General features: G+C 35.9%; 1 protein-coding gene across 1 annotated transcript; it reads right to left on the reverse strand.

Moving 5' to 3' along the window:
• Positions 1 to 1650: 1650 nt before the first annotated feature.
• On the reverse strand, positions 1651 to 23642 carry slco5a1b (solute carrier organic anion transporter family member 5A1b). The gene is made up of 22 exons (XM_073849230.1): positions 23597 to 23642; positions 21392 to 21505; positions 21108 to 21198; positions 18984 to 19101; positions 17994 to 18303; positions 17244 to 17576; positions 17120 to 17160; positions 15805 to 16130; positions 15447 to 15533; positions 14553 to 14632; positions 14377 to 14441; positions 12887 to 13099; positions 12596 to 12793; positions 10988 to 11135; positions 10776 to 10849; positions 10127 to 10204; positions 9790 to 9909; positions 7650 to 7816; positions 6260 to 6313; positions 4860 to 4924; positions 4666 to 4739; positions 1651 to 2979 (listed from the first exon to the last, which is right to left on the reverse strand). The coding sequence occupies exons 2-22, from the start codon at positions 21498 to 21500 to the stop codon at positions 2908 to 2910; spliced, it is 2823 nt and encodes a 940-aa protein (XP_073705331.1). The 5' UTR covers positions 21501 to 21505; positions 23597 to 23642; the 3' UTR covers positions 1651 to 2907.
• Positions 23643 to 26896: the final 3254 nt, after the last annotated feature.

A 26896-nucleotide genomic window follows, 5' to 3' on the forward strand; every position in this document is an offset into this window, starting at 1 on the left:
TAACATTAGTAAGTTTTTTTTTTCATTATTAAGTTTTTTTATATATATATTTTATTTTTATTTTTCCTTTATTTTTTTTTCTTTGCTTTTTGTTGCTTTCTGTACCGTCAATGTCTTGACTATGAATGCTTAAAGGAACACTCCACTTTTTTTGGAAATAGGCTCATTCTCCAACTCCCCCCCGAGTTAATACGTTGATTTTTACCGTTTTTAAATCCATTCAGCCATTCTCCTGTTCTGGCGATATCACTTTTAGCATAGCTTAGCATAGATCATTGAACCCTATTAGACCAATAGCATCACGTTCAAAAATGACCAACGAGTTTCGATATTTGTTGTATTTAAAACTTGACTCTTCTGTAGTTATATCGTGTACTAAGACCGGTGGAAATGCAAAGCTGCGAGTTTCTAGGCTAATAAGATTAGGAACTACACTTCCATTCCCGCGTAATAGTCAAGGAAGTTTGCTGCCGTAATATGGCCGAAGCAGGCGGAGTAATATCAGAAATGAGTTCCCAGCTAGTTTAGCATTTGCACATGTGCTGCGTGGTATTACTGCTCCTGCTTCGGCCATATTACGGCAGCAAATTTCCTTGACTATTACGCCGGAATGGGAGTGTAGTTCCTAATCTTATTAGCCTAGAAAATTGAAGCGTTGCATTTCCGCCGGTCTTAGTACACGATATAACTACAGAAGAGTCAAGTTTTAAATACAACAAATATCGAAACTCGTTGGTCATTTTTGAATGCAATGCTTTTGGTCTAATAGGATTCAATGATCTATGCTAAGCTATGCTAAAAGTGATATCGCCAGAACAGGAGAACGGCTGAATGGATTTAAAAACGGTAAAAATCAACGTATTAACTCAGGGGGAGTTGGAGAATGAGCCTATTTCCAAAAAAAGTGGAGTGTTCCTTTAATATAACTAAAAACATATTGCATTAAATATTTTTTTTTATCAGGAGGTTAGGAAGAAGTGATATAATTAGCTGCATAAAATGCATGTGATGCAATATAGAGAAAATCCAACAGAAACATAAATTATGATTTTTTTTTTTTTTTTTTTTTGGTTTGTTTTTAATATTATGGGCGAGACTTCCAGTTCATTAGCCACTATAGGGAAATAAGGAGAAGAATAACAACGTGCACTAAATTTTAAAACAGTTTGCACTACAAACCAGTGTGTTTATAATTAATTAAGTTAATATATTAAAATACTATGGTAAGGCACACCGTTTTGTACAGCTAAAAAAATAGCTGGACACAGACCAGAAACCAAACCCATGAAGTTTACAAATCCCACTCTTATGTGGAAAAAGGTGGATAGATTTGTTCCTGGCATGAACAGACAAAAACGGTTCTCTAAAGGCCTTTCTACAAAAAAAAAGACAGTTGGCCTGAATGTGGTTAAAGTGTAATCGTTAGAGTTACTGGATCTTCTGAAAAAAAATCTGCTAAAGCTATTATAACATTTTCTGTAACTGATGTTTCCAAAGACAGCTTATCTGCATTAGCTTAAAATAACATGCTTTTACCAATCCAAAATTCAAAATGACTTGATTACATAATTGGGTTTTGTTAAATTGTGTGTATACACACAGTTAAGAATGAGTGTGCATATGTGTTTAAACATTCAGGACAGTCTGAACTTTGTGCTTTACTTCACAGACACATGAAACTTTATTATGGAGCTGCACAGGATCAAAACAGCTTCAGTTGAGTAAGATTCAGTTGCAATACACACCAATAGTCTGTTAATGTTGAATTTTAAATATGCACAGACTAAAGTCATACAGATGAGGTTGTTAGTAATGATCAATCTTATCACTGAGGGTTTCAACAACGATTACTCGTATAGTCAAAACAGGCATGTTAGAGAGAAAAAACGGCCCATCACAAAGTCTCTTTTACAGCATATCCCCTAATGAATCTTTGCAGATAGTGGAGGAACACCCTGCTATAGGTTTTCTTGTTAATATATGAGGAGCTATTGGGTTCAGGCCACATTAAGAGTATTAAGGTATGAATTGCATATCCACACAGAGCATCAGAATATGCAGAACCTCATTCCCTTTGACGCTTCTTATTAAAATGAGTGAATGTTTATTGCTCTTGTGGATGTTTACTGATCAGAGCTCCTCCTTACACTCATAAAACCTCTTGATAACAGCAATGGAGATCAGACACTGTTTTTGTTTTGTTTTTTTGCTGGAATCACACAATAACAATTTAGACTTTATTTGTTGACATTTTCTATGCACAAGTTTGCTGTATATTCATAAAGCACAACTGCACAAGTCTTGCATGCATTTCTACTTGCTATCCACACTGGTTGTGTGCACAGAATACATTTTAAAACCAAATGAAAGTGGTAGTACTTCCCAAGAGTTTTAGTCTTATAATAAAGTTTCAGGTCATTATGATTTAGTAAATGTTTCCTTGGCTTGGAAATGCAGCAATTGTCTCCTCGTGTTCTTGGTATAATTTCACATGCAAGATGTTGCTGCTTTTTTTGATTCTCTGATGATCAGATAAACTGTAGTTGTCACAATCCATAGAACACAGTTCTAAATCTTAAATAACAAAGCACATACAGGTTCATTTAATAAATTCAGGTCCAATTAACTATTTAGAATCTATTTAGATCTGGTCAGCTTACTGTGCGATATGCAATAGAAATAGCAATGGTTAAAATCTGAAACAATAACATGGACAAAAATTAAATGAATGTGCTTTCATAATCACACAGAACTAAAACAATACACAATTCCTAATTACTACTAAATATTGTTCAATCATTTACAGACAAAATAGTTTCTATAGGACATATATATTCTTCTCAGAAATGTGATCAGAGTTTATATACAACTGAAAGGGAGAAAGAGAATGTAGGAAGAAAGGAAGTATCACTGTGGCAGGACTTTGAGAATAGCGTTCACCTCTTCCGCTACAGTCGTCAGTGCAAACTCAAACTGATCCTGAGAAGGACACAGACATAATATGAGTCAGCATAAAAAGAGATTGTGTGTTTAGGTGCATATATGTGGATATACAGTCAAGCCTGAAGTTGTTCATACCCCTGGCAAATTCTGACTTAAAGTTACTTTTATTCAACCAGAAAGTTTTTTTTTTTTTAATTAGAAATGACACAGACGTCTTCCAGAAGATAATAAGACGATGTACAAGAGGCATCATTGTGGAAAAAATTATTACTCATCTTTTATTTACATTTGAACAAAAAGTGTCATGTCCAAAATTATTCATACCCTTCTCAATAATCAATAGAAAAGCCTTTATTGGCTATTACAGCAATCAAACGCCTCCTATAATTGTCTCCACTGTGATTTCTGACCATTCATCTTTAGCGATGAGCTCCAACTCTTTCAGGTTGGAGGGTTTCCTTGCCATCACCCCGATATTTCACTCCCTCCACAGATTCTCAGTTGGATTTAAGTCAGGACTGCAAAACGTTAATGTTTTTGTCTGCTAACCATTTCTTCACCACTTTTGGTGTGTTTTGTGTCGTTGTGCTGAAATGTCCACTGGTGCCCAAGGCCAAGTTTCTCTGCAGACTGCCTGATGTTGTTGTTGAGAATTTTGATGTATTGCTCCTTTTTCATGGTGCCGTTTACTGTGATTAGGTTCCCTGGTCCACCGGCTGAAAAACACCCCCAAAACATTATGTTCCCACCACCATGTTTGACAGTGGGGATGGTGTTCTTCAGGTTGAAGGCTTCTCCTTTTTTACGCCAAATGAAGGCTACATCATTATAGCCAAACAATTAAATTCTTGTTTCATCTGACCATAAAACAGAAGACTAGAAGTCTTCTTCTTTGTCCAGATGAGCATTTGCAAAGGCCAAGCAGGTTTTTGTGTGCCTTATCTGGAGAAGTGGTGTCCTCCTTGGTCTGCGTTCGTGGAACCCAGCATTGTGCAGTGTCCGTTGGACTGTCTGCCTTGAGATGTTGCCACCAGCAGAGCCCAGATTCATCAGGATGGCCTTGGTGGTGATCCTTGGATTCTTTTTTACCTCTCTCACTATCCTCCTGGCCAGCACAGGTGTCACTTTTGGCTTCCAACCACGTCCTCTGAGATTTTTCACAGTGCGGAACGTCTTGTATTTTTTAATAACACTTTGCACTGTAGCCACTGGAACTTCAAAACATTTAGATATGGTCTTATAGCCCTTTCCTGACTTGTGAGCAGCCACAATGCGCAGCCGCAGGTCCTCAGTGAGCTCCTTTGTCTTAGCCATGACTGTCCACAAACCAACAGCAGAGAGCTTCTGTTTTTCACCTGTTGAGTTGATTAAAACAGCTGTTCCCAATGAATCAGGGTAATTAGGATGCTTTAGAACAGCTTGGAATATTCAGAATGGTATAGATAGAACTTTGGATTTTCCCATAGACTGTGACAGTTTGCAAAGGGTATGAATAATTTTGGACCTGCCACTTTTTGTTCAAATGTAAATAAAAGCTGAGAAATATTTTTACCACAATGATGCCTCTTGTACATCGTCTTATTATCTTTTGGGAGAAGCCTGGGTCATTTCCGGTCAAAAAAAAAACAAAAAAAACTTGCTGGTTGAATAAAAGTAACTTTAAGTCAGAATTTGCCAAGGTTATGAATAATTTCGGGCTTGACTGTATGTGTGTGTATATACCTTGGTCTGAACCATGTTGGGTCTCTGGTCTCTCAGGTGTTCAAGCGTAGCAGCAATATCAATCTCTTTTGCACCTGTAAAGCAAAGAATTTTGTATCATATTTCTATCAATGTTTGTACTGACTCTCCACAATGTGTAGTATAACTGAACACCCACTGATATGTGATAATCAGCTTTCTTTACTAGTCTTTACCTTTGGCCATTTTATTCAACACCATGTCAATCAAAATGTACGTCCCAGTCCGACCAGCTCCATCACTGATGGAAAAAAAATTAAATTAAGATTAAAAGATCAAGAAAAGTAGAAATAAAGACAAATTACAAATTTTTTTAGTCAGTGATCTGAAAAAAAGTTCAGGAAAAGTTCAGCTAAAAATTAAAATGAGCTGAAAACGTACCCACCCTCAGGCCATTTAGCATTACATCACATGCTCACCAATAGATCCTCTGCAGCGAATGGGTACCGTCAGAATGAGAGTTCGAACATCTGATAAACACATCGCAATAATCCACAAGCAATCCACATGACTCCAGTCCCTCACTTAACATCTTATGAAGTGAAAAGCTGCGTGTTTGTAAGAAATAAATCCACCTGCATATTAACTTGTCGCTTCTTGTCAAAATACTAGTTAATAATCCATAATAACGCTTCCTCCAATTAAAAACTGTTTTGGACTGTTTTCACTGGTGCATATTTCACTACTGATTCAGACAAGATTGTCCTTTCTCTGGAAAAAGCAATAGTATGCATTATGGACGTCTTAATGATAGATTTATTACAAAAATATAGCTTTATGCTTCACAAGACATTAGCTGATGAACTGGAGTTTTGTGGATTACTTGTGAATTATTGTGATGTTATTATCAGCTGTTTGGACTCTCATTCAGACGGCACACACTCACCATAAAGTATCCACTGATGAGCAAGTGATGTTATGCTGATTTTCTGCAAATCTGTTCTGATGAAGAAACAAACTGATCTACATCTTGGATGGTCTAAGTATAATTTCAGCAAAATTCAACATTTTTGATTAACTGTTCCTTTAATCCACAGTCTTTTCACCCTTTTAGTCAAAATGCAACAACTTGTTCTGCCTCTTGCACTACTGACGTCATCATGACACCACGGGCAGGGAAAATAGCCAAACATGTTTTCTTCCAACCATCTGTCTTTTGGTAATTGCGGCCACCCCATGAAACTACTGTTGCAAACCTAGCAATGGCGAGTAGATGTGATTTCAGCTGTTGTACAATCAAAATCTGCTTTCTATCCCAAAAGTGGCCTGGTTGTGGCCTGCTGATTTGAATTTTGCCACTTTGAGGGAAGAACGTCAAAGAGTTTGTGTTGAGTTTTAAATTTTAATTGAAAATTCCACAAAAGTATGAAAATGATTTACCATCCTCTTTGGTTTTTTCCTTTAGTGAACATTTGTATTGAATACATGATTTATTTACTGTATTTTAATTATTGCATAAAATATTTTAGATATAGTTGACAACAGAGGCTGTTTGGTGGCTTTTCTAACTGGAAGTAATATTACAGCATAAATGTTTAAAGAATAAAACAGTATTGAAGTGTGTGTTGGTACTTGCCTGCAGTGAACAATGACAGGGCAGGATCTTCCACGGTAGCATTTGTTTACTTTCCTATTGGAAAGAAGACATACATACAATCATAAACACAGACACACACACATACACACAGACATATGAAACCTGAAAATAGATTTCAGATGCAGCTAAGCTCTATAGAAAAGGAAGGAGTGCTAAATATCTTTTAAATAATAAAAAAACACTTTAATAAAAATGAAATACACTACTGTTTAAAAATTTGGGGTCAGTGAGTTTAATATTTTTAAAAGAAATCTCTTATGCGGACTAAGGCATTTATTTGATCAGAAATGATATAATTAAATATTTTTAAATAACTGGTTTCTATTTTAATATTTTAATATATACAATATGTTTAATTTATTTCTGTGAGGCAAAGCTGAATTTTCAGCATCATTACTCCAGTTTTTAGTGTCACATGATCCTTCAGAAATATGCTGATTTGGTGCTCAAGAAACATTTCTTATTATTATCAATGCTGAAAACAGTTGTGCTGCTTAATATTTTTGTGGTAACCTTTAAATGTAACATTTTTTCAAGATTCTTTGATGAACAAAGTTCAAAAGAACAGCATTTATTTGAAACAGACATTTTTGATCAATTTAATGCATCCTTGCTGAATAAAAGCATTAAATAAAAAATTGTACTGACCTCAAACTTTTGAACGGTAGTTTATTAAAAAAAGGTTTTGACATTACTAACATTTGAGGATTTTTGAGGACAAATCTCACATGTTGTTTGTTTTTCTGTCATGTTGAAGGGTTTCCATTATCTTCTATTGATGTTGCACTAATCTAAGAATATTTTCCATCCCCAACTCATGAACCTAACCCTATTTATTTATTTAACCTTATTGAATATTCTAACAATTAATTCATATACTAAGCTGTTTGGTCAGCACAATACAGACAGAACCTGACCCACACAAACACACAGTCACATTAGCTTCAGACATGTTACTGGTTTACACTCATAAACACTGCTGCTGGATTTATTCAGATGACTATTAACAGGGGTAGGGCCAGGAACAAAACACAACAATTCTGATAGGAGAAAAACTGAATATGTAAGAAAAACGGAGAGAAAGGGCAGAGAATTGTATGTAAGAGGAGAAGAAAAGGAGGAAACCATAGGTCAGATGTTAGCAGACAGAAAGGCTGAATAAAGATTTAGGGTGGAGAGAGATAGGGAGAGGGGCTGGAATCCCAGGGTGCACTTGGATGCAGAGTCGCAGTTGTCAATGATCACTTTTGTGACTATGCAACTGGAGCCAGTGAACTAGCTGCACGACCACAAAAATGACACTGGCAACCGCTCAGGAGCTGATACACACACAAACAGACAACACGTGCACACACTCTTGTAGGCATACCTGCGGAAGTCAAGGAGGGTTTGGCTGGTTTCAGGTGTATGGTCATTCAGCCAGGTGTGATAGTGAAACTGCGTGACTGTACGGGTCTCGTTAGTCTGCATGTTCTTCAGGTAAAAGCTGCGAACCAGGAAATCCTCACACCACACATGCTCAGAAACCAGATTAACCTACATAAAAACACACATATATACGACAGAAAAAAAAAAATAGACTATACTAAATATAAATGCTTAATACAGTTTTAATATAAGTTAATAAACAGCATGACACAGCAGTGAAAATATCCCTACCCTACAGAGGGCAGGAAAAATATATAGAAAGCAAAACCCAAAATGTTATCATCGTTTTGTGTCTGTCCCATTAGTGTTCTGAATTTGCATTAAATTGCAGTTCTTACGACGTGACGCTTTAAAAGCATACTCCACACAAAAATGAAAATGAGACACTTTCTCAGAATATCTTCCTTTGTGTCAGAAGAAAGAATTCATTCAATTCTGAACCAACTTTCATGTTTTTTGGTGAACAATAACATTTTATGCTTTAAATTCTTAACAACCTGAAAATTTCAAAGCAAGCAATTTTAAACATTAAGCCTCTATAAGGAACAGACTCATGGTGAAAACTGTGCATACATGGCAAAAAAATCCCAGATTCATTTTATAATATGAAATGGCTTGACAAGAACTGTAAACAGCAAAAGTTTGTGAGCCCACCAGTGGCTTTGCATTTAAGACAACCCTAAACCCTATAATTTAGTTTCCCTCAATTACTGAATATTATTTATGTTTTACTTATTGATTCTTTAAAATATTTTTTACTTATATATTCATCCATTTGATTAAAAACATTTTTTTACATAATTTTTTTTTGATCTGTCATCTGCCATATTTATATGGAAGCCTGTTTCTGTAACTGAATAAAAAATAATAATAAAACAAGGTAATTGTGAGGTTTTTATTTCACAATTATGACTTTCTCGCAATTATGATATAAACTTGTGATATTGTGATATAAACTATAAAATTGTGATATATGTGATAAAGTCAGAATTACAAGATATAAACTCGCAGTTCTGACTTTTTCTAGAATTACGTTATAAACTCGCAATTGTGAGTTATAAAGTCAGAATTGGGAGATATAAACTTGCAATTCTGACTTTTTTTTCTCAGAATTGTGATATGAACTCGCAATTGTGAGTTATAAAGTCAAATGCAAGATTTTTTCCTCGCAATTCTAAGGAAAAAATTCAGAATTGTCAGTTTACATCTTTTTTTCTCTCGCAATTGTGAGTTTACATCATGCAATACTGACAATACTAACTCACAATTCTGTGAGAAATTCTGAGAAAGTTTACATCTTGAGTTTACAAAAGATTTGTGCGATAAGAAGTTGTAGTTACCCTTTTATTTTTATTCAGTGGTGGAAATGGGCTTCCATATATTTATGATCATTAGCAGCGCAAAGCAAGAGACATTTTTTAATATCTTAAGTTAGGATCTGTGCTGACAAATTTATCATTTGCAGACATTTACGTATACTGTGTATATTTAATGCCCAATCCATCTTTGTTTATAGCGCCAGTACATTTAGATGGATTGTGAAATAAATGTCCACAAATATAGCATTTGGAAGGCTCTGTGCTAACATGAGACCAATAAAAATGTTTTCTGGCACGTGATTGGATCAAATTCACTTTCAAGTGATTTTGTATTTACTGCCATTACTTTGCCCTGCTGATGGTCATAAATAATGAAAAAAAAGTTGCAAAAGTCACATGACTGATTCAGATTTAATGTGGAGTTTTAAAGTTTAAAAGTAGTTAAAACTTGTTTAAATATTTATTTTTGGCATTTTTTGAGATAGGACAGATCAGAAGTGACAGGAAGGGAAGAGGGAAAGAGATGGGGGGCGGGATCAGGAAAGGTCCTCAAGTCGGGATTCGAACAAAGATGCCCAAAGCTGTATATTGGTATATTGGCAAAAGTAGTTAAAACTGAATGAAATTGCTGTACCGCATCCAAATATGATAGATAACTCTGTCTAAGCTAATTCTTTTGTCAATATCCACTAACATAAAACAGCAGAACAAAATCCCACAGTCATCCTCACTCTGCAAGGAGGATATTTGTGTGTACGATACCTCATAAATGTGGTAGAGGTTGGAGCCTTCATCGGGCCAGTAGTGGTAACACTGCTTCACACCGTTCTCAGTGAGAGGAGTCAGCATGACAATCACCACACACCCGCTCTCCCAGACCATCTGCAAGAGAACACACACAACATTATACACACTGCATGACCATCTGCACTAGAACACAGGCACATACCGTACACACTCTTCCAGACCATCTGCAAGACACACACACAGACTCTTCCAGACCTTGTGTTAGAGATCACACACAAACACTCTCTCCAACACGATCTACAAGACTGCGCAAACCATCGATGTAAGCTTAAAAACACATAATACAGTTTACCTGCCAGAAGTCAGCCACGGTGGAGGGCAGCGGGCCCTGAGTGGCAATATATGCAGGATTACGAGGGTCATGATCCATCTAAAAGTAAGAATACAACACAGTCAATCCTCTCTGCATTACATATGTGTATGTGGTTTAAATACTACACATGAGAATGGACATTCAAAACACAGAATGAATTGTGCCCACTAATGGGGGCATTTATTTGCATGCACTCTTTGCATCCATATAGTACCCGAGTAGTATGCAAATCAGCTAATGCTGCAAACGTAGCCATATAATCCATAATGCACACAATTCGCACAGTGCAATTTTCAATATGGTTCTGAGTGATAGGCTGATCGCCAACTTTTCTATAAAATAACATTAACTGTGACAGCATATAGCACTCAGTAACCAGCGGTTAAGTGTCTTCCTCAAGGGCATAGCAGTGATTAAGCAGGTCTCAGTATTTTTGTGGTAACTGGTCCACAGACAGTTAATCAATGGCTTCTATCCAAAGTAATTTACTCTAAGTGTTTTCTACTCTAAGTGTTTTCTACAAAAAGTCACCCTGCAGCAAGCTGAAGTTAAAGTTTCCTATACTTAATGGTTGCATTATATGTGTAGTGCTGTTTGAGCTATAGTATTGTATGTATTTTGGTCTCACAATTGGGCTGGCATTGATGTAGTCCGAGTTGCCTTGATTGTTCTCCACCTTCAGAGTTATTCTGCAATGATCATCTAAACAAAACAAAACAAGCACAGCTTTTACTTTACTGAAAAGCTAATTTACGTCACAGAAATTCAATAATGCACTAATGGTTACAGTACATGAATATACAAAGCATCTGAATGTTGATATGTTTGTGTGTGACTCACAGGCTATGACTGTGCTCGTGCGGTTTTTCTTGACGTTGCCGTCTCTCTGGCCGATGGTGGTGGCATTGGGCTCAGCCTGGTATGCACAGAGAGCCTCCCACTCCGACTCCAAACGATTCTTATTTTTCAGGTGATCCTCCATATATGCCTACATGTGAACATGGAAAAAATATACAGGATGTTTTGCGAGTATATAACTTGCTATTAAACTATCTTTATAACTTGCAATTATAAGTCAAATAATGAGAAAGAACCAAATAGCATATCACAGCTATGCAGATGATACCCAGATTTACCTAGCCTTATCGCCAAATGACTACAGCCAATGCATTGATGAAATTAACAGTTGGATGTGCCAAAACTTTTTACAGTTAAACAAGGAGAAAACAGAAGTCATTGCATTTGGAAACAAAGATGAAGTTCATAAGGTAAATGCGTACCTTGACGCTAGGGGTCAAAAAACAAAAAATCAAGTCAAGAATCTTGGTGTGATTCTGGAGTCAGACCTCAGTTTCAGTAGCCATGTCAAAGCAGTAACTAAATCAGCATACTATCATCTTAAAAACATTGCAAGAATTAGTTGTTTTGTTTCCCGTCAAGATTTGGAGAAACTTGTTCATGCCTTTATCACCAGCAGGGTGGACTATTGTAATGGTCTCCTCACCGGCCTTCCCAAGAAGACCATTAGACAGCTGCAGCTCATACAGAACGCTGCTGCCAGGATTCTGACTAGAACCAAAAAATCAGAGCATATTACACCAGTCCTCAGGTCCCTACACTGGCTTCCAGTTATGTTTAGGATAGATTTTAAAGTACTTTTACTTGTTTATAAAGCACTCAATGGCCTAGGACCTACATACATTGCAGATATGCTCACTGAATATAAACCTAACAGACAACTCAGATCACTAGGATCGAGTCAGTTAGTAATATCAAGGGTTCACACAAAACAAGGGGAATCTGCTTTTAGCTATTATGCCGCCCGCAGTTGGAATCAGCTTCCAGAAGAGATCAGATGTGCAAATACATTAGACACATTTAAATGCAGACTCAAAACTCATCTGTTCAGTTGTGCATTTATTGAATGAGCACTGTGCTACGTCCAAAAAGATTGCATTATTTTATGTACAATCATTTCTGTATTAATTAATTTGAAATCATTTTCTTTTTTTAAATCATCTTAAATGTTCTTAATTTTGTTTTTATTGTTGTGATTATTATTTTAAATTTTTATGATTTTTATGCTATTGTGATTTTAATTCCTTTTTATGTACAGCACTTTGAATTACCATTGTGTATGAAATGTGCTATATAAATAAACTTGCCTTGCCTTGCAATTACAAGTTTATATGACACAATTCTGAGAAGTCAGAATTATGAGAAAAAAGTCAGAATTGTGAGTTTATATTGCTGAATTCTACCTTTATTACTCGCAATTGTGTGTTTGTATCACAAAGTAAGATACAAATTGTAAGAAAAAAAAATAGAATTGCTGACTTTATAATTTGCCATTCTTTTTTTTTTCTTCTTGCAATTCTGATTTTAAAGCCATCTGTGTTGCATTTTTAAACTTTATCAGTGTTCTCGTGTGTTGGTTTATGCATGTACCAGTATCATGTGGCCAGTGGAGATGTCCATGTTGGAGTGGGCAGGCTCTTCGCTCCAGGAGGAGGTGCTAGTGCGTGCAGAGGGGCTTGGCATTGGGCCGTCACTCAGCTGAGATGACACACTATTTATACGAGAAGAATGAATAGGATCCGACTTCTCTACAGGAGGCTTTACTGCCATCCGCTGCCTACACAGTTCCTAGAGAGAGATGAGAATCTCATATACCAATCAAAGAAAAAAATCTCAAACAAACAACCCTGAACAAACACAAACACACAAACTCTTTGGTACCTGGTATGTAGCAGTGGCGTCAGTAGTTGGGTCAGAGCCAAGGTTGGTGAGCTTCTCTTTGAGTTTGTGATGAGAGCGATGACGCAGGCAGTAGACCACACTGGACGCCAACAACACTCCAGTTATACAGATGATGGAAATCACAGTCAGAATCAGAAACTTCAGAGACTCGGAGCGACTGTACTTAGTGGGAATCTGATTCAGTTTGCTCCTCTAGAAAGAAAAAGACAATACGTTTCTTTCATGTGAGAGACATTTGAAAGTCTAAGTCAAAATGTGTTATCGGTTTTGTTCATTATTTTTCAGACACTGGCAAAACCCTGTGGAGAACCTCTAGGCATCCTTTTGAAGGTGACTTAGATCATCTTGTGAACTTGGGGGAGCTTTATTTTATGTTTCAAGTGCCTCAAAACCTTATAATGTTACCACATAAACCATTTGAGAGTTTTCAGCTTTCTTGCAGGACCTATGGGCTCCATTTTCCAAGTTTCTCAAAGAATTCCAACAGTCCCCTGCTGAAAAAACAGCATATGCTGGTTAGGTCAGTTTTGGTGCTGGGATGCTGGTTTATCCTGGTCCTTTGCTGGTTTATGCTGGCCATTTGCTGGTTTATGCTGGTCCTTTGCTGGTTTATGCTGGTCCTTGACCAGCAACATGACCAGCATAGACCAGCATAGACCGGCATAGACCAGCAAAGGACCAGCATAAACCAGCAAAGGACCAGCAATAACCAGCAAAAACCAGCAAAGGACCAGCAATAACCAGCATCCCAGCACCAAAACATACCTAACCAGCATATGCTGTTTTTTTCAGCAGGGTCAGTGATCTGAGAAACCCCAAAAGCTGCCTTAAATTTTCCTTTTTACATTAATTTGCTAAAAAGGAAACATTTGACGCTTTAGGGTCTTAATGAAATGACTGCAACATACTTTTGTTAAAATTCCTCAATGGTCGTGTAAAACAAGATCTTTTTAACTTGTCAAAAACAGCTCTCACAGCAAGCCGTTTCGGTGCATGCCTCTTTAAATGATAATAAGCTATTACTTAATCCACCCCTCTCTTACATTTTTTTTGTGTATTCAGTGGCACGTGACCATAAAAAACAAAACTAATCCACTGCGTCCTCAGTGGCTCTGATGTCAGGGGAAAAAATTACTCTTATGGTCACTTTTACACCTGCACTGATTACGAGACATTATTGTTGCTACAGCTGCTCAACGGCTTGATAATTGAGAATGTTTAGGTTTTTTGGGATTAAAAAAAGAAGTGAATGGATTTTTATCATTGTAGGGTGGTTGTGTCCACACACTACTAAGGCACATTTATATGCAAACATATGCAAACATAAACAGAATTTTTTTTATTCAGTGTATTTGAAACATTCAAACTACAGAATGGTATTTTATTTGAATATTGACTTACTTAACAATGGGAACACCAAATCCTTGAAAAAAAAAGATGATAATTAAATGAAGTGGAAAGAATCTTACATCAGTGACTCCAGCCTCTACAATCTTGACTTTTGCTTCTTTCTCCAGTTCATCCTTCTGACGGACTGATACAACAGAAGAATCAGAATCAGAGGAGATCAGAGTACTTCTGAACAGAGACGTTCATGAAAGTGCTCATCCTGTATCATGTGCATAGTTACTTTCACTAGACTAACCTGCCACATTAGCCACATCCGCTGTAGTGACGTTCTGAGCGTTTGGACGGACCTGAAATGTCACAGCTGGACTAACAACACTATACGAAAACACAAACACACAGCTAATTATTTTGAGGAATTATGTCAGTGTCCAAAAATATACCTTATATTAGTGTTTTAACCATAAAACATACAAATACAATTGCATTTTTAAAAACTAAACAGTCATTAAATTATTCTCAGACCTTTAACCTGTCAGAACTTGATGTACATTCAAGTAAATTAAAATATTGAGAAATAAAAAAAATGTAGGGTGAAGACTTGGTTCTGTCTATTGGTTGTTTATGGATAGAGGCAGATCTGAATGTGAGCTACGGTCTGTTGTTTCACCAGAAGATCAAGTTATAATATTTTAATTTAAAATAAATACTTTTTATAAGATAAAACATATACAGAATTTTTAAAACTACTACTAGGATTTAAACTTGCCTTCCAATGTGCCTTTACATATTTTACTCAACTTAAAGCTGCAGACTGTAACTTTTTTGTGTTTATTCATAATTTTAAAAATTCATATAATATGCGAGTACATCACAAATCCATTTTTTTCAAACCATGTTTTTGGCTTATCCTGATTCACTACAGTCCACCAGTAATTTGTTTTTATATTTTAACTATTTTAGACTGGTTCTGGTAGGAACCGCTGCGGAGTTGCCCAGTACCTGCATTATTCATAATAGACATAAACAGAGAGAAGTAGCTCCAGCTACAATGTTCTTTTCGCATGCAGTTCTGTTTATTATCGCTAGAGTGCCAAAACTTACGGACTGCAGCTTTATTTTTAAAATTTACCATTATATTCAAAACCTACAGTGCAAGTTATTGTAATTTGAGAAATTATAAATGACTCACGAGAGCTCTGAGAAATCAGTCATTTGAATCTTTGCTTTACGAGCCACCAACTCCATCAGGTACAAACCCTTATCGGTGGGAAGATTCCTGATTCAGAGAGAGAGAGAGAGAGAGAGAGAGAGAGAGAGAGAGAAATGTTTTTAAAAGAGATCTTAAAAAGCTTTGATTCTAATGCAATATGATTATAATAATGAGTAAAATACAAAATTATAATTCAAGATTTTTTTTGATCAAACGTTACTGTAAATACTGTACATTAATAATGTTACAAACAATATTTCAAATAAATTCAACATTCTATTCATCAAACTAAAAAAGTGCCATGGTTTCCACAAAATTCCACATGTAAATATCTCACTCTGTGTCAGTAATAATGTATCCGTAGATGTCATTTTTAGCGTTGCTCTGGACATCAAGCTGAAGATCCTGTACTTTCATGTTCTTGCGGTGTGGTGCAGGGTTTTCCTTCAGGCCAGAGGAGGGTGCTATAGCTGCTGCCTGGACCCAGCCTTCTACCTCCTCCACTCTCTCTATGGCCTTTTTCTGCATCCCCACCTCCCGGTGTGTTGTTCGGCTACGAACCGTCTCCACAGACACACCCCGCCCCTTATCAACAGGCTCTGGTTCTGAGCTGGAGGTCTTATCCAGGTACTCCAGCAGCTTTCCTAACAAGTCTGCATCCTGCTAAGACAGGAAATAAATACAGGTGGAATTGGATTTTTTCAAACATTTATCGAATTTAATTATTAATAAAATGAATAATAAAGTGTAAATAAAAATTTGTTGTGATTATTCTAATATACAGCCAATCTATATGTGACCCTGGACCACAAAACCAGTCATAAGCAGCATGGGTATATTTTAGGGATGCACCGATACCAATCGGTGGATAAAGCTTGCGCGTTTTGTCAGTAAAGCCGGTTCTGTAATCAGCGGTAAATGCCATCAGGTGCGTGATTTCACGTTGAGCCGTATATACTACACACAGCCGTTGTTTACAGACTAGCTGCGCATAGCAATGTTCATTATCAGTGTGAATGTGCGCAGCTCGTCTGTAAACAACGGCTGTGTGTAGTATATACGGCTCAACGTGAAATCACGCACCTGATGGCATTTACCGCTGATTACAGAACCGGCTTTACTGACAAAACACGCAAGTTATCGACCGATACATATCGTGCATCCCTAGTATATTTGTAGCAATAGCCAAAAATACATTGTATGGGTGAAAATTGGATTCTTTTATGCAAAACATCACCAGGATATCAATTAAAGATCATGTTTAATGAAGATATTTTGTAAATTTTCTACCGTAAATATATCAAAACTTAATTTTTGATTAGTAATATGCCTTGCTAAGAACTTTGGACAACTTTCTCAAAATGTAAATTTTTTGGCACCCTCAGATTCCAGAATTTCAAATAGTTGTATGTGTATGATGTATAAGTTGAAAGAATTTGTCCCTTATGACTGGTTTTGTGGTCCAGGATCACATATATTTATTTATTTTATTATTAATTATTAGTCATTTGTTGGGTCTTTCTAGGTTTATCCTACTTTCTCATTAAATTGAATAATTATTTCTTTAAAGGTTTACAGATCTAACATTAAGAGTGGGAAGAAAACGTCTGTACATATATTTTGTGACCTAATACAACCAAAACTACCATTACCTTGTCCATAGTTCTCTTCTCCTCCACTACTGTCTGGCCCTCTGAAAGAGAAACATCATGATCGTTATAAATGTTTTTCTATGTATGAGTGACAGGCTTTGTTTCTGAGATGTTAAGATGTTACCTGTCACAGGCGGGATGGTTTGGACTGTCTTTTGAGTGATGGATGAACTTTCCTCATCCTCTTCCCTCTGTTTCTGAGCACTGTCTTCAGGGATTTGATCCATTGCATAACTCTCAGGACGCGGGTCCTCATATTGCACGTCTTCTGCCTCGTCCTCAGGACTCTGCTGTGTCTCCAGGTCCCTGGGTGTCTCTCCTTGGCCTGCCTGCTGTTCCACCACCTGCAGAGCATCTGCGATAAGAACAGCAAGCTTATCCAGGTCTGCTGCCTTCAGACTCTTCACATCCACACTGTGCCTTCCCACATTACGCAGAACTTTCCAGATGAAAGATTCTGTGAAAAAGTGAATATTTTTTCACATTAGGATTTGGAGACTTATAGTAATAGTAAAGTTTAAATTTTATATTTTTATATTATTTGCTCCAAATGCCAGTCTCTTCACATTAAAGTGGGATAGGAGTATTAAGTATATAATTTTTCTATTAATTAAAAATGACATACTGAACCATTTAATTTTGACATGTTCCTCACATAAAGCTATCGTTAGGCTTTAATAGTCTAGTCTAGACATTTTCTATGGCACTTTTTGCTGCTTTATTATTCTTAGACAGTATGGAAAAGACCATCTTTAATATTTTGCTAAACATCTCCTTTTGTTTTTCACATAAAAAAGTCACAGGTTTCAGATAACACAAATAAATGACAGATAAGATGAACAGGTGCAAGAAGGATAAGAAAATAACATCATACCATCCACAGGTGTAAGAGAGTCACTGACGGAAGACTTTGTTGATCCATCTTTTAGGTAGAGTCGGTCCGTTCTGGATCTGTCCCCCAGATTAGGCTGAGGCGGTTTGTTCTTGGAAAGATACTTCTGAAGAGCGGCTGCCAGCAGGTCTGACCCCCCTTCCTGCCGAGGAACTTGTGCCGCATCGCTCTGGTATCGGCTGAGGTCAGGGTAAGACTTTGCTTGATATGGTACCTCTGGAATGAACTCAGGAGGGGAGGAGTCAATTTCAGGGCGTGGTTCTCCAGAGCGATAATATTGAAGCTCCGCCTCCTACACAGGATTAACATAGAAAATGCATTTTATTTTTTATTTAGTACTGACCTGAATAAGATATTTCACATGAAAGACGTTTACATACAGTCCACAAGAGTAAATAGTTGAATTTATAAAAATGACCCCGTTCAAAAAATTTACAAACACTTGATTCTTAATACTGTGTTGTTTCCTGAATGATCCATAGCTTTTGTCTCTTGTTTGTCCTGAACAGCTAAACTGCCTGCTGATCTTTAGTTTTTCAGTATTTTTGTGTATTTGAACTCTTTTCAACAATGACTGTATGACTTTGAGATCCATCTTTTCACACTGAGGACAACTGAGGGACTCATATGTAACTATTACAGAAGGTTCAAGCACTCACTGATGCTTCAGAAGGAAACATGATGCATTAACAGCCAGGGGTGTAAACTTCTGAACAGAATGAAGATGTGTACATTTTTCATATTTTGCCTAAATATATTTTTTCATTTAGTACTGCCCTTCAGAAGCTACAGAAGACGTTTCCCAGAAGACAAATATAGGTTACATTTTCCCTGATCTTCAAATTCGAAAAGTTTTAATAATAATTTAACTTCTACTACTGTGTTCAGTCACCACCACTTGATGTTCAATGTAAATCTCCGACATAATGCAAAACCATAACCACAACCCTAGTACATTTACACCTTACTTACCTTGTGTGTTGTTTTTGGTAGCAGTCCAAGGTGCTGCAGGTATTTCAGGGTCTTCCTAACCTCAGCCTCAGATGATTTCATTCTTCTGTCTCCAGCAGCAATCCCATAACTCTGCGGCCTGTCAGAATATCAAGACATTAGCCATGACTGTAGAAATCCTTTGGCAGGGGAATCACAGGTAATATTCTCTGTGAAGCTTCTTTGAAATTATAAATATTGAGAAATAAAATATACTGTATTGCTGAACCTCTTACTCAGAGTTTTTAATCGAGAAGTTGTTTTTATATCAGTTACATGTCATTTAACTAACTTTTATAAACTGATCTAAAAATATGTAATGCAGTTTATGCAGGGGTGGAGCTAGGGTTGGCCGCCCAATCACAACTGCTGCTTCTGTCTCTTTTTTCTTGACAAGAAGTGTTTATTTAGTCGCAGTACATCTTTATGACCACATCAAACAAGAGACTTTTCAGCCACGCAAACCAACTTAATTTCAGCGTCGGTAAAAACTAATTTACCTGTCCTGTCAACCATTATACTGTGCTCGTAGCACGCACGCTTCAATTGCATGCACAAATGCGGTGGCGTGCGCTGTAGCGTGTATCATTTCATATTAAAGCGCAAATGAAACTATAAGCATGTGTGCTAGATCCGCGTCATGTTCAGCAGCGGCAGCTCTTAAAGTAATAGCAGCAAAATAAGGATTAATCTATATTTATTTTAGTATTTTGTGTTTGATAACATTTTTCAATTTCTGTACATTTCCTATTTGCTGAAAGGGACAGGTAAACTATGGGTTTATGTGAAAATTGTTTGAAGTTAGATAAGTTACTTATATTAGAAGTTTCGTCTAATCAATGTTAAAATAGCTCTCAATTATACTGTAATGTTGAATGGCTAAAGGGTTAAATATTAGGAAAAAAGAACAATTTCTTAGAGACATCAGTAATATTGATATCAGTGATACTCACCATCAGTCATAAAATTTTTTACAAATATTTCAAATATAGAGTCTTTTTATTGTTTCTACATTAATTTGAAGATTGAATGTGAAATTATTGCATTATAAAAGTATTTTTTTAAACTGTAATCTTAGGTGGGACAGCACTAATATACAGTTGAAGTCAAAAGTTTACATTCACCTTGCAGAATCTGCAAAATAGTAATTATTTGACCAAAATAAGAGAGATCATAGAAAATGCATGTTTTTTTAATTAAATATTTCACATAATAGACATTTACTTAAATCCACAAGAGAAAAGTTGAATTTATAAAAATGCCCATTCAAAAGGTTTACACACACTTGATTCCTAATACTGTGTTGTTATTTGAATGATCCACAGCTGTTTTTTTTAATGATAGTTGTTCATGAGTTCCTTGTTTGTCCTGAACAGTTAAATGCTCACTGATGCTCCAGAAGGAAACACAATGCATTAAAAGCCGGGGAGTGAAAACTTGAATTTAAAGATCAGGGTAAATTTTACTTAATTTCTCTTTTGGAAAACATGTAAGTATCTTCTGTAGCTTCTGAAGGGCAGTACTAAATGAAAAAAAAAAAAAAAAGATATTTAGGCAAAATGTACACATCTTCATTCAAGTTTTCACTCCCTGGCTCTTAATGCATTGTTTTTCCTTCTGGAGCATCAGTGAGCGTTTGAACCTTGTTGTTCTCAGTGTGAAAAGATGGAACTCAAAATCATACAGTCATTGTTGGAAAGGGTTGAAATACACAAGAAATGCTGAAAAAAAAAAAAAAGAATTTGTGGGACCTGAAGGATTTTTCTGAACAGCAGACAGTTTAACTGTTCAGGACAAACAAACATCACTAAACAAAAAAACACAGCTGTGGATCATTCAGATAACAACACAGTATTAAGAATCAAGTGTACGTAAACTTTTGAACATGGTCATTTTTATAAATTCAGCTATTATTGTGGACTAAATGTAAAAGTTTTTTTATGTGAAATATCTTATTCAGGTCAGTACTAAATGAAAAATAACACACAATTAACATTTTCCAGATTATGCAAGGTCTATGTAAACTTTTGGTATAAACTTTTTTTATATATACAGTTTTCTTCCTATAAGTGTGCTAACTAACTGGCAAATGTTAGTGTGTTTTACCTGCGCTCTGGTAATGGAAATGAAACTTTGCGTAGTTTGGAGAACTCGTTTGATAGAACTTGCTGTGTGATGTCATCTTCCCAAGACAGCCCTGCAGGAACGGAATCAAGGCAGAATATATTGAGAAGTGAAATGAACTCCCCTCACACTCATCTTACACAAATTGTCAAACACACACAGAGCCTCTGATTTGATCCTTGAATGCTGAGGAGCCCCTTGAGTAGCCTTTATAACCATGGCGACAGTGATGTGTGCGGTTGCTATGGCAACATTAATACACCTACCTCTGTGTGCCAGTCTCTGAAGCAGCGTGCGAAATCTCTGCACCGTTGCTGGCGTGACGTCATACGTGTAGACGCCTGTTAGTGGAGCAGCCTCGCAGCGGCCGAACATGCCATCTACAGGGAAAATCAAATCAACAGCCACTTCAGAATGACAATTATGTGCACAAGAATACTTCACGCTGTGTGTGTGTTTATTTTTAGATGCATTAAGAATCTCAGCTTATTAGAAACAGTCGCTAGAGGCAACTGAGACAGGGCCAGCTGGAGTCTCCGTCACCTGCCTTATAGTAAGGTCGCACTGTGTGTGTACGCAAAGAAAATGACATTCACATCTCTATTTTAAACTCACATGGGGGAAACATCTCTCTGTGTTATTATTCAGTGTGTAATTGGAGCACAGTATGTGATCTTACATGTTGTGATATATAGAGTCAGTTTGTCATTCATTATAATGGAAATCATAACAGGAGTCATTTACATATATAAAATTCTTATTAGGAAAAAAGTCTTTAATTCTAAGGGTGAAATTTTAATTATTGCTTCTAGGTGCAAGAATTTTTGATAAAACAATATAAATAAATTAAAGAGATTAAGTAATTAACCATAAAACTGATTATTTGTGTATGTGTGTGCATTTTAGCCATTTAAAATTGAGTCCATACTATCTATTTTATAATATTAGATTTTTTTTATATTTTATTAGATTTTTAGATCTTTTTTTTTAACAGTGAACTTTTATGAACAATTTTATCTGTTTGTTTTGCCGATACATTTCTTTCTTTACAAAACTTTCATTTGTACAGTATTTAATTCACTAAATTATCAAATAATAGGACTTATCACATATTTATTTAATGCATATTACTATAAGAATTGTTAATATGTTATTTGTATTGTTTAAATTTAATGATCTATAATATTTATTTTATTATACATTTATAATTTTATATGTTTACAAACTATTACATATTTTCCATAAAATTTTAGAAAAAAAAATATAATATTGTGATTATGCACTACCAGTCAAAAGTTTTTGAACAGTAAGATTTTTAATGTTTTTAAAGACAGCATTTATTTGATTAATACAACAAAAGTAGAAATATTGTGAAATGTTTTTACTATTCAAAATAACTGCTTTCTATTTGAATATATTAAAATGTCATTTATTCCTGTGACCAAAGTTACATTTTTAGCATTATTACTCCAGTCTTTGGAGTCACATGATCCTTCAGAAATCATTCTAATATGCAGATTTGCTGTTCAAGAAACATTTATTATTATTATCACTATTTAAAACAGTTGACATTTTTTTCAAGATTCTTTGATGAACAAAAAGATCAAAAGATCAGCTTTTGTCTGAAATAAAATGCTTGTGTAACATTATACACTATACCATTCAAAAGCTTGTAGTCAGTATAATTATTTTATTTTATTTTATTTTGGGGCAGCAATTTCGAATATTAGGATCATGTGACTGGAGTAATGATGCTAAAAATGTAGCTTTGAAATCACATGAATAAATTACATTTTTAAATATATTCAAATAGAAAACAGTTATTTTACATAATAATTCGACTGTTTTTGCACATCCAAATTGTTTTTGGATCAAACAAATGCAGGCTTGGTGAGCAGAAGAGACTTTAAAAAACATGAAAAATCTTATTGTTCAAAAACTTTTGACTGGTAGTTTACATGGCTTTAATGGTATAAAACTATTGGGTATTTTCTGTGCTGTTCTGTTCACTCAGTAAAGCTGAATGAAATAAAAAAAAAAAAAGCACACTCTCATTACATAGGCCTATGAGTAATAAAGTAGGTTAAACCTCATTGGCTGTTATCTCCTGACCCACATGAGAATGTGAATGATTTCATTCATATTACCCTCTCATTGACAGAGTGTGGGAACACATGCCAATAAAAAAGACTGACTTTCAACTTTTGTGAAGGAGAAATCGGAACAGTTGCTAAGCAACACATAACTGATATTAAACAGCATGCGTGTGGGTGTTTGTGTGTTTTATAGGGTGAGTGAGAGTCTGTATTTGTTGTGACATAGCCAATGAGTTAAAATGCATTGTATTTATAATGAAGCTAGACACAAAGACACACAGCTGCCGAATCCAGATGAAAATAAAAACCGACGGCTTGATCAAACAGCCTGATGCATGAGAGACTGCAGGTCTTGAATGCGTGTGTGTGACTCACCATTAAGACAGACTTCATAGTTCAGACACAGACCCTCCTCAAACAAGCAGCCTGAGAGAAAGAGAGAAACAGAAGACAATAAATGTGACTCTGGATCACAAAACCAGTCATAAGGGTCTTTTTTTTATATACTGAGATTTATACATCACATAAAAGCTGAATAAATAAGCTTTCCATTGATGTATGGCTAGGATAGGACAATATATGTCCAAGATACAACTAATCTATAATTTATATAAATATTTACAGTAGCAAATTTACATGGAACATGATCTTTACTTAATATACTAATGATTTTTGGTGTTAAAGAAAAATATAATAATTCTGAATCTAAACTAATTTAAAGAACTTGAGCATTTAAACTAACACATGACAAAAAATCTGTTGGTGTGAACTATAATATAGTTAACTTTCTTGATGTTAACAGGCCTTAAAGGGATAGTTCACCCAAAAATGAAAATTCTGTCATGATTTACTCACCCTTCAGATTGTTCCAAACCCATAAATCTGTTAATCATATGAAGGTAACTTCATGAAGCTATGAAAATACTTTTTGTGCACAAAGAAAACAAAAATAATGACTTTATTCAACAATTCCTTCTCTATTGTGTCAGTCTTAAAAATTTAAAAAAGACGCAGAGCATCTGGGTTCTACGTTAGAACGCTGTGGGACTCATATGGATCTAGCTTCATAAAATTGAGGTTGAACCACTGATGTCACATGGACTTTATTGATGTCTTTACTGTCTTTCTGGGCCTTGAACGTGGTAGTTGCATTGCTGTCTGTGCAGGGTCAGAAGGCTCTCAGAAGATTTAATCAAAAATATCTTAATTTGTGTTCCAAAGGTGAACGAAGGTCTTTGGAACGACATGAGGGTGAACAAACTCTTTAAAAAGGATGACACTTAGAAAACATCTCAATAATTTTTCAAAAAGTGCTCCAATTTGCTCCAGAATACCAACGTCTGAAATCAAAAGCTAGAGATCTCAAACATTTCTCATCAAATTTGTCCACAAAATAAAGGTGCTTTAAAAGGTTCAAGCGATGCCATAGAAGAACCATTTTTGGTTCCACAAATAACCATTCACTCTTTTACTTTTCTATATATCACAGGAGAAACATCTAGGAAAAACTTTATACTTCAGAGAAGAGCCCCTAAGGGATAAAAAGCAACATCTGAGCAATCAAATTTTCCTCTAGGCTGCACGGTATCTTTGTACCACAGGCATTGTTGTAGCACAACATATCTTTGTAGGTGAGCATTTAGTATTGGGAGAGCAGAAAAAAAATGTTTAACATCCTTTCACAGCATTTTTGCTTATATTAAATTGCTCAAAATCGTCATCCTAACAGCTTGTATTTCTTGTTTCGTAATCGAACCAGCTGAAACAGATGGCATAACTCTGCTCAGCCTTATCTCACCTGCATAAAGACCAACAACTAAAAACACCACACAAGTCTGTTGCTGTTTCTAAAATCTGTCATTATGATGATGAGTATATTTCTTGCTTGCTGTATTAAGGGAGTTACCACAGTGTGTTTGACATTCACACAAATCATTCATAGTATATTCTGCTCACACAAACCCTCTCACGCCAAGAGTCTCAGCAGAAAATATTGAATTCTCAGCCTTAAATGTCTGAGGGGTTTAGCGATATCTGACTTCATCTACTTATGTGTGATTAACATGCCATGAATCCCTTCTTCTAGTTTTATCTTAAAGGGATAGTTCAGCCAAAATGACAAATTCTGTCATTAATTACTCACCCTCAAAACCATAAGACCTTCGTCGGTTTTCAGAACACAAGTTAAGATATTTTTGATGAAATCTGAGAGCTTTCTGACCCTATAGTCAGCAATGCAACAACTGCGTTCAAGGCCCAAAAGATAGGGGCATGGTTAAAATAGTCAATGTGACATTAGTGGTTCAACCTTAATTTTATAAACCTAGATCTATTAACAAGCTCAAGGCGCTCTGATGTAGAACCTAGATGTGCTGTGCCTTGTTTACTTGTTTAAGAATGACACGGAAGAGAAGAAATTGTTGAATGAAGTCGTTGTTTTTGTTTTCTTTGAGCATAAAAAGTATTCTATGCAGGGTCAGAAAGCTCTCAGATTTAATCAAAAATATCTTATATTTGTGTTTCAAAGATGAACAAAAGCTGTACAGGTTTGGAACGACATGAGGGTGAGTAATAAATGACACTATTTTTATTTTTTGAGTGAACTAACGCTTTAAAAAGGATGACACTCAAATCTCTCAATAATTTTTCAAAAAGTGATCCAATTTGCTCCAGCAAACCAAAGTCTAAAATCAAAAGCTAGAGATCTCAAACATTTCTCATCAAATTTGTCCACAAAATAAAGGTGCTTTAAAAGGTTCAAGCGATGCCATAGAAGAACCATTTTTGGTTCCACAAATAACCATTCACTCAAAGGTTCTGTAAAGAACCATCTCTTTCTTACCTTTTTATAATCTGAAGAACCTTCTTTCGCCACAAAGAATCTTCTGTGAAACAGAAAGGTTCTTCAGATGTTTAAGGTTCTTTATGGAACCATTTAACCAAGAAAGGTTCTTCTATAGCATCGTGAAGCATCTGTATTTTTAAGAGTGTATGCTATCTACGTCAGTCATCTGAGCAATCAAATTTTTACTCTAGGCTGCACGGTATCTTTGTACCACAGGCATTGTTACTTCATGAAATTAAGGTTGAACCACTAATGTCAAATGTCCTTTCTACCTTTCTGTGCCTTGAACGTGGCAGTTGTGTTGCTGTCTATTCAGGGTCACAAAGCTCTTGAATTTCATCAAAAATATCTTAATTTGTGTTCTGAAGATGAATGAAGAGATGACATGAGAGTAATTAATTAATGACAGAACTAAACCTCTAAGCCTGATTGTCCACACATAAGTATATAACAGCCCAGCCTTTTGAAGGTTAATGCACACATCATTCTCCCTTTCATAAGATGCATGATTGTATTTTGACGCATTCACACAAATAGAGCAGACAGGATGCACCCACACATGACACATATACACATAAACAACGTCATAACGCATGCTTGCCTTTTTATATTTCTATAAAAACCTCCCTGTTACTATGGAGAGCGGTTTGCACGCTCAGTTTTGGGGGAGGCAGTGTGATGCTGCAGTCACAGTTCATCAGTACGATGGTGGACAGACTGTCTCCTCACTGATATCCTCTCAAATAAATCCACTGACACTCATCAGCTCAAATTATGAGGCACAAGAGATGAGTTTCCTGTGTGACCATGTAGTCAGCTTCTGCATGAGG

Source organism: Garra rufa, chromosome 10 (assembly GCF_049309525.1).
Source record: "Garra rufa chromosome 10, GarRuf1.0, whole genome shotgun sequence".
NCBI lineage: Eukaryota > Metazoa > Chordata > Actinopteri > Cypriniformes > Cyprinidae > Garra > Garra rufa.

Coding starts and splice junctions, on each gene's coding strand:
- slco5a1b (XM_073849230.1), bottom strand. CDS start 21,500: ATGTTCGGCCGCTGCGAGGCTGCTCCACTAACAGGCGTCTACACGTAT. Junction 9,910..10,126: donor CCGTGGCTGACTTCTGGCAG/GTAAACTGTATT, acceptor GTTCTCTTGCAG/ATGGTCTGGGAGAGCGGGTG. Junction 2,980..4,665: donor CCAACATGGTTCAGACCAAG/GTATATACACAC, acceptor TGTCCTTCTCAG/GATCAGTTTGAGTTTGCACT.